The 10,035-nt window shown below is 38.7% G+C and overlaps 1 protein-coding gene across 1 annotated transcript in view; it reads right to left on the bottom strand.

Moving 5' to 3' along the window:
* Window positions 1-299: 299 nt before the first annotated feature.
* ABCE1 (ATP binding cassette subfamily E member 1) overlaps window positions 300-10,035 on the bottom strand; it is a 12,458-nt gene continuing 2,722 nt past the window's right edge. The window contains exons 2-18 of the mRNA XM_015861103.2: window positions 8,919-9,080; window positions 8,116-8,201; window positions 7,701-7,798; window positions 7,221-7,338; window positions 6,784-6,921; window positions 6,560-6,629; window positions 5,448-5,544; window positions 4,603-4,692; window positions 4,164-4,285; window positions 3,734-3,955; window positions 3,197-3,256; window positions 3,055-3,113; window positions 2,773-2,883; window positions 2,548-2,690; window positions 2,337-2,459; window positions 1,256-1,367; window positions 300-1,058 (exon numbers count right to left, since the gene is read on the bottom strand). Of these exons, the coding sequence (XP_015716589.1) occupies window positions 1,011-1,058; window positions 1,256-1,367; window positions 2,337-2,459; window positions 2,548-2,690; window positions 2,773-2,883; window positions 3,055-3,113; window positions 3,197-3,256; window positions 3,734-3,955; window positions 4,164-4,285; window positions 4,603-4,692; window positions 5,448-5,544; window positions 6,560-6,629; window positions 6,784-6,921; window positions 7,221-7,338; window positions 7,701-7,798; window positions 8,116-8,201; window positions 8,919-9,021 (1,800 nt within the window). The 5' untranslated portion in view covers window positions 9,022-9,080 and the 3' untranslated portion in view covers window positions 300-1,010. The remainder of the gene's footprint in view (window positions 1,059-1,255; window positions 1,368-2,336; window positions 2,460-2,547; window positions 2,691-2,772; window positions 2,884-3,054; window positions 3,114-3,196; window positions 3,257-3,733; window positions 3,956-4,163; window positions 4,286-4,602; window positions 4,693-5,447; window positions 5,545-6,559; window positions 6,630-6,783; window positions 6,922-7,220; window positions 7,339-7,700; window positions 7,799-8,115; window positions 8,202-8,918; window positions 9,081-10,035) is intronic.

Below are 10,035 nucleotides of genomic sequence, written 5' to 3'. Positions count from 1 at the left end.
TTATTAAACCTGGTCAATCTGAGGTACACTGTGCCAGTGTATGAGCTGCCCTACCCTCTTACATAGAATGACTATTTAGTCACAAGCTTCTACACACATATTCTCTTCAGCTCCACATAACTGTACTGCAGCACAGTCAAGGAAGGTTCTGCTGGCATCAGTACTTTGAAACATTTTATTACTCAGAAAACCTACTTCTTCCTCTACTGCAGTGTGTATAAAGCAAAGCAGCTGGAAAATAAAGCCAGCCAGGAATATGTCTTCACTTAGCAAGTTTAAGTTACAGAAGCTTGACAGGATTTTAGTGTTTTCCTTGAGACTTTATTTGATTATTCTCTTGTACCTGGGTCTGAGAAGATGCATAAGGACTGAGGACTTCTTAAAGATGTAATGTCCTCCTCTATACTGTTAAAGGTAGTTGGTACTCCTTCTTTTGTTTCTTTCTTTTAGTAATGTGGTAAGGGTGTGAGTAACATCCTATAACCAAACAGACATTGCTCCATGAGGATTTTTGCACTGTATCACAGAAGAACTGCAAATTTGGAGGATATTTATTTATGAAACCCTCATACAGAGAGATTCAGCCTTTTTAAAACAAGAGGATCTTCTGTATCTTGACATTCTCGGTAAGTCTCCATCTGGTACAGAAAAGCTTCAATGATTTTAAAAAATTCAGAAGTCCAGTAAGCACCTGCTGTGTCAGTAGAATAAATGGAATTGAAAACCTCCTGGAAATCTGGAAAAAGCTGGAGAATCCTCTGCACAATTTCAAGATGATCTGTTTGGAATCATTATAACGCTGCAAATTGGGCTGTGTCACCAAAGTATAGAAAGTGGCAGTTTTACTCAGACTAAATTTTACACTGCTATTGGTCTCAGATGTTACACGCAGCACAGGTTTAAGCTCCAAAAAATGAAGTGTTCTAAAACTTGAGCCTTCTTATCCATCGGTATTTGATTTGAATATGCATTTCTATGGGCCAGTTACAAAAGATGCTCAGATTCAATATTTAGTCATCCAAGAAAAAGTAGTTTCCACTCTTCTTTTGTTCCACATCCTTGGGAAAAGAAAAAAGGTCAGTGTTACTAAAAGGAGACTTTTGCAGACTTGAACACAGCTGAAATTAAAAACAGCTCAATTCCTTCGTTTTTCAGCACAGCAAGATTTGCACACCAGCCTTCATCCTGTTCCTTATTTTAAATCCCAGCTTTACATTAACAGACATGGCTTCATCACTGTAAAGGTGCCTCTTACCTTGATTGAATTGAGTTTGTTTATTCTTGGTCTGTAGTTGTTAGGATCCCGTCTGAAGGTGATTTCAAGTTGAGATAAAAACTTATTCATTCCAGCCAAGAGAGTCTGAGGACTGTGTTAAGAGAGGTGAACGTTAGAGATGGTGCATTCTTTCCAGCTAAGTTATCAGATGTTCCACACCTGTACTGACAGCTATGCCAGATGACAGAGAACTTTGATTTCCAGCCTGAGCTCATTCAAGGTGTAACACAGCTGGGAGTAGGTACTGGACATAGCAGGATGTGCAATATTATCAGTTAAGTGATGTCTAAAGAAGTTATAACTTTCACATATTTCAGCAGTATCTCAGCATGTCACTAGAAGCCTCCAACTTGCTACCTTTGCATTCTCCTTACTTTATAAATATACCTCTGTGTGAGTTGGCACATCAAAAAAGCATCATGTAACACTGAGAAGTAGACATGCAATTAGGTGGGTTTTTTTCTTTATTCAGCCAAACGTGGTCATCAAAAGCTAACTAGCACACACACAGACAGATGTGCTTACTGCAGCTAGCTCCTGTTAACTACTTCCTAATTACAGTGCTCTACAAGTGTCATTTCCAATATGGTTGTTGTTCAAAGTTTCCATACTTTTTATGAAATTATTTATTGGAACAAAAGTAAAAGAAATCCAGAAAGGACAGCTTTATACTTTATCATGTGAAAACCACAGATGCTATGTTGTTGTCAAGACTTGCACTTCGCCCAGTATTTACATAGATGCCAAACCCAGCCCTAGTTCACAGCTTTCTTTTAATGCACCTGGAGGTTATTTTCGATAAGCATACTCTGCTAGTAGCCCTTTCTTCATCGTTCCCCATTGAAGCCACCTACTCATCCTCCTGTGACTACAGTTCAACTCCCGTGCAGTAGATTAAGGCTAGAATAAAAAAAGCCAGAGCACCTCCTGACTTTTCTTCTTAATTTACTTCAAATTTCCACAGCCAAGAATACTTCACCCCTTTGTTTTTATTATTATATTTTAACAATGCATTTTCATTTTGTCATCTTGTATCTTGTGTACCAAACGAGCCTCTTACCTGTTTGCAACCGTGTTCTTAGAAGGAACACCATCAAAAACAATCACCCGATCAGCAAGATACGTAGCCATGATAAAGTCATGTTCTACCACAAAAGCTGTTTTTTTAGCATGGAGAATGAAACTGGAATAAAATTGAGAGAGATCTGAAATGAAATTTACTGTAGAACTACTGAGAACGTTGAGCATTTTCCCCACTGCCTTCACTTTACCGTTTCATGACTCTAGCAGCCATTAGACGTTGTTCGGAGTCCAAATATGCCGAAGGTTCATCAATTAGGTAGACATCTGCAGGTTTACCAAGACAAAGAGCTAACGCAACGCGCTGCAACTCACCACCAGACAACGTCTGAACCTGGTAAGGGAAGGAGAGAAAAGTGAGCCACACTTCCTCTATAATGCTTAAAAATTACAGTATTCTCTCAGGTCATTAGTACCTCTTGGTCAATGATGTTTTCTATTTGAAGAGGTTTCATTACGTCAGTTACAAACTGGGGATGGGTATAGGCATCTCTTATCTTCTCGTGCAGTAGCTGACGAACACTTCCCTATCAAAAGAAAAATTCTGCCACTCAGTTTTATGTCTCCTTCCACAAAAAAATAACTAAAAACAAAATGCTCTTTTAATTCTATTCTAGGCATCGACAAATTCTACCTGTATACTAAGAACACGCTTTTTGCAGCAAGCACTATACTTAATAAATAAGAGTTAAACATACCGTGGATTTAGGACTGATCTTCTGTGGCTTGTAGCTGACATTTAGAATTGGGACCTCACCTACAAAAAGATAAAGTTGATCATGAAAACAAGAGCTTTCCCCATATCTTCAACACAGTTTGAACTGATGTACTCAGTCATACCTCCTTCATCAGGTGTAAGTCTTCCCGCAAGCATTCGGATAAATGTAGTTTTGCCAGTTCCTAAAACAAGATACGAGTTACCAAAAAAGTCTCAAGTATACATAAGTTGGACTTCTAGTAAAGTCAGTGGTACAACAAAGTAAAGACTGGGTAAAGAACACATTTTAAAATGAAACTGCTCTGAGTATTCCTATATTTACTTTAAGCAAGTGGTACCTGCTATTGGATTTCAAATCAAAAAGACATTTAAGGCTACTGCGGTCTAGATGTATGGCTAAACTTGCCAGCTCAATAACCAGCCTGCCTATTTGAGTCCTTAAAATGGGATAACAAATAAAATAATGGTACTCTTCACATTCAGTAACTTCAAGCTCCCACTATTTATTTATACAGCAAGCTCATGGTGCAACACCTTCAGTAGGAAATGAGTGTTCAACTTGACCTAAGAACATTCATTTAGCAGCCTGGCCCGCTGATTCCAGAAAGGCTTAAGGGACAAAGGGTTGTTGGAATCATTTCTAACAAGAATCCACTTACCGTTTTCCCCTAACATCACCATGATTTCAGAATCCGTAAACTCTCCAGCTACGATGGATAGCTCAAATTCTCCCATCTTTTTTTTCATTCCTGGATATTTGTACATACACATCTTTTTAACCTCTTCTTCATTAGCTGTTTCAGCCACTTTAAACACCAGAGATGCATCTCGAAACCTCAGGTTTTCAGTAGGAACATATCCATCTAAAAAGATGTTTATGCCTAAAAAGAGAGAAAAGGAATTAAAAATGCCTAACAAACAAACAAGTAAAGTGAACTTCTGTATAGAACAGTATTTTTTTTAGTTGCCAAAATGTTACATAACAGCAAGAATAAACATTCGCATTACGAACTCCCAGCATTTTCTTAGATATTTTTTCTTCCACAGAATTTTTTGTAGGTTTAAAAAGTAAGAAATGGCAAGAATTACCTTCTCTTACGCTGAATGGCATAGTGACAACACCGTAAGCGCTTGGCACACCATACAGGCAGCAGATAAAGTCAGAGAGATAATCTAACACGCTCAGATCATGCTCTACAACAATAATGTACCTGAAAAATACAGACAGAGAAAGTTTTATACTTCAACCCTATACACGCTTACGTGGTCTTGCATACACACAAGCTATCAATATTTTCATGTACTGAGTTACAAAATGTTCCCCAACACTGAAATATTAACTACAGAAACTACAGGATGTTTCCAGCATGTGAAAGAATACGATATTACTGGCTTGGAGTATTTTAAACATCCATTAATGACCCACACTGAGAAGTCTGCACTTAGAGGGAGATGGACTGACTTCTTTCTTTTAAACCTCTGTACAGTTGACTATTACGGACAAGAACAACATTTCAAAGTTACTTACCTGTCAGGGTTTATTAGGGATCGAATTGTAATGGCAGCTTTCAAGCGCTGCTTCACATCTAGGTAGCTCGAAGGTTCATCAAACATGAAGCTAACCCCAAAAGAAAGAATAACATCTTAGAGAAGGTAAAGCTTTTGAGATATTCAAATCTAAAACTGGCATTTCAACCACTAAACACACAGAAATAAAAATCTACCATTACTTGTACTGAGGGAGAGTAAACATGAAAATTATTTACCGACACTTGCCTTAAATCTTTGGTTAGTACAACATGAAACTGTTAAAGCTCTCAAAACTTTATGTCCCAAGAAGTCACCCATGAGTTAGGAACCCCATGCACTCAGTTTTGAGTCACCTTTAATTTAAAATCCACCAACTGTAGGAGACTGAAAGAAAGACGTCGTCTCTCCACAGGACAAATCAAAATAACAACAAAATAAAAGCCAAAATAAAATGCAGTCTTATAATCTTGCTTTCTTGATCCAAGGAGTCAAGTAAAAGCACAGTCTAGAGACAGCCTAAATTTCCTGGTTGCAATACAGAGCAAGAGAGAAACAAGTTCCCAAAAGTGGGGAAGAATCTCATTTCTGTCCACTTGTAACCCAAAGATGATGAAGTGAGGTACACCGACAAACAGCTGCCTCTCCAGAACTAGATGTTTCTGTCCAAAAACAAAACAAAAAACACACTATACTTGAAAGAAAAATAGATCCAAGCTGCCAGATTGGCCCAAGTGTAAATCAATCTTTTGTTCAAATATTTCTTGCAGTACATATAAATTAAAGGACCACACTCGTGAGACAGGTTAGTAGAAGCAATGTGTAACAGAAGTAAATTAAACATACATATCAGCCTTCTGAATGCAAACAACTGCACAAGCAAATCTCTGAAGCTCTCCTCCTGAAAGGTCCTCAACATTTCTTTCTTTCAGATGGGTTAAGTCTGCAAATAAGAGTCTAATTTTAGATATGTTACACCAAACAGTTCATACGCTTATTACCTATGTAAACATGTACAATCACAGCGGACATCCTACACAGAGGAAAAAAACAGAGAGAAGCAAAGTAAGTTTATACAGAATCATCATAATGCTATTCAGAGGAGTCACAGCAAGTTACAACTTCCCTGCAACATTAACCGATTAATTTGTATGGCTGCTTCCCAATAGGCACAAAGATCATCTTCCTGTTTGCTTTTCCACCATCTATTTACTGAAGATGTCTGGCTCTATGAAGAAAGTACAGCATTTTTAAAATCCTTTCTTGCGAGACTTTATGGAAAAGTTCTTCTCTGCAGGACAGTCCAGTCCTCCAAACATTACAGCGAATGGGTAAAGCCAGTTGTTTTCTTGCCACAGACCACACTTCTGGTGGTACAACTTGCCCACCTTCACTACCCAGGTCTACCAAGAAGAATCTTGATCTTAGTTTTGCAGCGCCTAAATTAGCACCTCAGTTTAGTTGGCAATGGAATTTAAAACAAGTACAAAAATTCCTGAGGCTGGACTATGCGGATGTTCTGAGAATAATGTCATCAATAAGAAATCAGTATATTACTCCCAATGGAATTACTCACAGCTTTCTCCACGAGAATTTTTACATGCTTGCATAGTATTTTTCACATGCGATACTTCTCACCATAGGAGATGCTAAGATTTTGATTGAGTTCTAAGTAAGCAAGAACAGCAGATGGTAACTGGAATTTTTCCAGTTTTAAAATAAACATGTTCTGCCATGAAAGAGAAACTGCATGTGATTCTGTTAATTAGAATGTATCCATTAGTTTCCCTTTGACACCAGCAAGTATTACTGGCACTGGTTCAGGTAGTACTTACAGCGAGACATAAGCTTTCTACCAAAGTACCTTTACATTTTAGATATTTGTTTTTAAAAAGATGACAGAATTTAAATCATTACTTTTTTTCTCCAGTAAACACCGATTTTGCAAAATTACTTACCAAGCTGCTGACATACAACAGTTTGTGTCTTAGTTTCATCCTTTCTATCCAGAATTGATCCCACCGTTCCCTAAAAGATAAGCAGTACAGATAACCCAACAATGCTACACCAAGATTAATTACTTCAGACAGCAGTGGGTTTTTCACCTTAACAAAGATCTTTAAACAAAAAGAAGTATATCAGGAGAGGCTCCTAATTTTCCATTAACTAATACAATTCTTACCTTTGCAGCTTTAGGGATCTGGTCCACATACTGAGGCTTAATGATGGCCTTTAGGTCATCTTCCAGGATCTTGGTGAAATAATTTTGTAATTCAGAACCTCGGAAATAAGTCAAAATTTCTTGCCAGTCAGGTGGATCCTGTGACAGAATTAAAGGCCATGTTTACTTAAAACATTTCTGATGGGGTATTTTAGGTTATTTTACGATTAAATGAATGTACTAGCCATCTGATGCTGCTAACCCAAAGGAAAGGGGCTGGACTGATAACATCTTGTTAACTACTCTTGTTTCTGGGCAGAGTTGGAGCCTTTGGCTGTAAGGAGGTAAAGCACCACCATCCTTCCAAATTCTACCACATCCCTATTGAGGAACATTTGCTGAAACTGTATAACCGCAGCTATCTATAATACCAGCTCTATGTTATTGCTGATACTTACATCATATTTTCCAAGATTTGGCTTCTGCTTTCCTGCTAGAATTTTCAAGGCAGTTGATTTTCCAATACCATTGGTTCCAACCAAACCCAGGACTTCACCTGGACGAGGGATAGGCAACCTGCATGCGACATCAATAACTTTTGGTTACATTGATTTAATGCTGAGATTTAGAAGCGAAATAAACACTACAAACTTGTTTTTAGACCTACTGATTATTTAAATCTACGCTGTTAATCTGACAATACACGATGCAGCAAAAATTAAGAACAGTCTGGTTGCTAATTGGCAAGATTTGTTCTGTAAAGTAAGCACTTATGTCAAATTTCATTACAGTATTTTTAAATAAGCAAAAAAGTCATTAGCACTCAAAAACGAAGCTACTGAGCCAATAACCGTGAACAGCTGGACATGAACTCCTAGTTTAGACTAACTACATCTGGAAAAGTTTTGTCCTCTCCATTGATCTGGAAAATAAAATACCTGTGAAGTTTGAAGGCATTGGCACAGTATCTGTGTGTTGTTTCTTTCTCCAGGTTGCTCGGTAGGTTCACAATTGACAAGGCTCCAAAAGGACATTTCTGCGATGCAAACATATTTCTGTATTATATTATTTGTGCACACCAACGCTTTATTGACAGAACTCTTATTTTTGGTACTGCAGAGCTAACTGCATGTTTCAATATTTTTCTTCAAAAAAGAACTTTCAGAACAAGAAGAATGGCTATACTGCACCAGTTAAAGATTGTTTTGCTTATTAGTAAAATACACCAAACCATTTACATTTAAATAATTCAGGGAACCAAAATTACTTTGTGAAGTTACGGCCTGCATAGTAATACAGTGTAACATTAGCATAATAATATCATCACCTCATATAAAGCAGATAAACTTTTACCTTGATGCAAATCCCACAACCAATACAAAGTGTTTCAGAGATCCACGCTATTTTGCTCTGTGATGTGACTTCTATGCAAAGTTTTCCTGGTGATAAAGAATAACATTCATTCAAGAAAGTTTGTGACGTATCCTATTTCTTGCTTGTACTACTAAATTCCAAAAAAGAACCAATAGTCAAATATTAGGAAGAACCTATAGTCAAATATTAGGAAGAAATTGTTCATGATGAGGATGGTGAGGCACTGGATGAGAAGCTGTGGATGGCCCGTCTCTGGCAGTGCTCAAAGCCAGGCTGGAAGGGGCCCTGGGTAACCTAGTCTAGCAGGAGGTGTCCCTGCTCATGGCAAGGGTTGGAAGTGAACGATCTTGCCCAGGGAGGTTGTGGATGCCCCGTCCTTGGAGGTGTTCAAGACCAGGTTGGACGGGGCCCTGGGCAACCTGATCTAGTAAATGTGTATGTTTGGGGCCCCGCCAAGCAAGGGGGTTGGAACTACATGATCCTTGAGGTCCCTTCCAACCCGGGTCATTCTGTGATTCTGTGTGATTCTGTGATCTCTAAGATCCCTACCAACCCAAGCTACTCAGTGACATGATCCTACCAAGAGCCACAGCAGCTTTAAATCATCTGAAAGCCTCAAAATCTGCATGAATTGCTCACACTTTCAATGATGAATGTTCAACTTTTACGGTCTTTATAAAACAAAGTAAGAACAAAAAGCCCAACACCCCAGCTCATTCTCTCAGAATGTTACTTCAGACTTCTCAGAGTGCTTAAATACTTTGTTAAGATACATCTCTTACCCATTCGAACCACAGGACAACTCTTTTTGCATTCCTGACGGCATTTCTTTGGCTTACACTTGTCATGGTTGACAATAGCAATTCTTGTCAATTTGTCTGCCATAATGCACGCTTTATGGTTACACGCATTCACCAATTAGGAGGGCAGTCTGTCTTCCAGATCTTAAGGAAAGAAAACAAAAACCAGACAGAACATAATAATTACTGACAGTGCAGTGCAGACAGCACGTAGCTGAAGTTCTTACTAGCAGGATTCAGAGAGGAAAAAATCTTAATGACATCACTTATGCTTTGAACAACTGAATGTTTAAAAATACTTATAAAGCTCACTCCATAGTTCAGTGGCTGATACGTTCACTGTAGACATGGAACAAAGGGACTGCAAATTTGACTTTATTACATTTTTCTTACATAAGAAAACATGAAGTTAATTACTAAAATCTCTAAGGATGTTTGACAAATTTCTAGGCGACTGAGCCAATGGATTTTGCCTGTGTTTCAATGAAGGCAAAGATATCTTCTCCAGGAATACATTGTACCGCTTTTTAATGCGAGTCCTGTAGTCTGCAAGGCACAGAATACTCAGAGTTGAAACGCTTCCTCTACTCTCTCTACAGTTTCCTAAGGGAAATGACATAACCTGGGTGAACCCTTTTCCCAAAAAAGCCTGTGTGGCCGAGGACCTTGAGCAGACAGACCACGCTGTCTGCCTTCTGGGCAGGGCTTTCCTTGCTAGTCACCTTATCTCTAACTACACATACAAGCTATTTCTATAGGTTACAAGAGCAAGCTCCAACAGACAAAGCATTGTAGTTCAGGAGCTGGCTTTCCCTGCCCAACCTCCCTAACCTGTGGTAGAGGTTTGTGCCTGAGTAATACAGATTAGCAGGTCAGACAGACTCACTTCACTTTCCACCTTTCCAGTCTGCTGCTTAGCTTAAATTTAGCAACAAAGGAGGAGAAAGGAGCAGGTCCCTATAAAGGACTACTCCAAAATGGCTTCTAACACTTAGTTTATACCATTTACTTCAACAAGCTTTCCACCTAGTTTTTCACACAGAGGGTGGTGACGCACTGGAACAGGTTGCCCAAGGAGGCTGTGGATGCCCCATCCCTG

This window comes from Coturnix japonica, chromosome 4 (assembly GCF_001577835.2).
Source record: "Coturnix japonica isolate 7356 chromosome 4, Coturnix japonica 2.1, whole genome shotgun sequence".
Classification (NCBI taxonomy): domain Eukaryota; kingdom Metazoa; phylum Chordata; class Aves; order Galliformes; family Phasianidae; genus Coturnix; species Coturnix japonica.
This window is presented reverse-complemented; position numbering and strand designations above follow the sequence as displayed.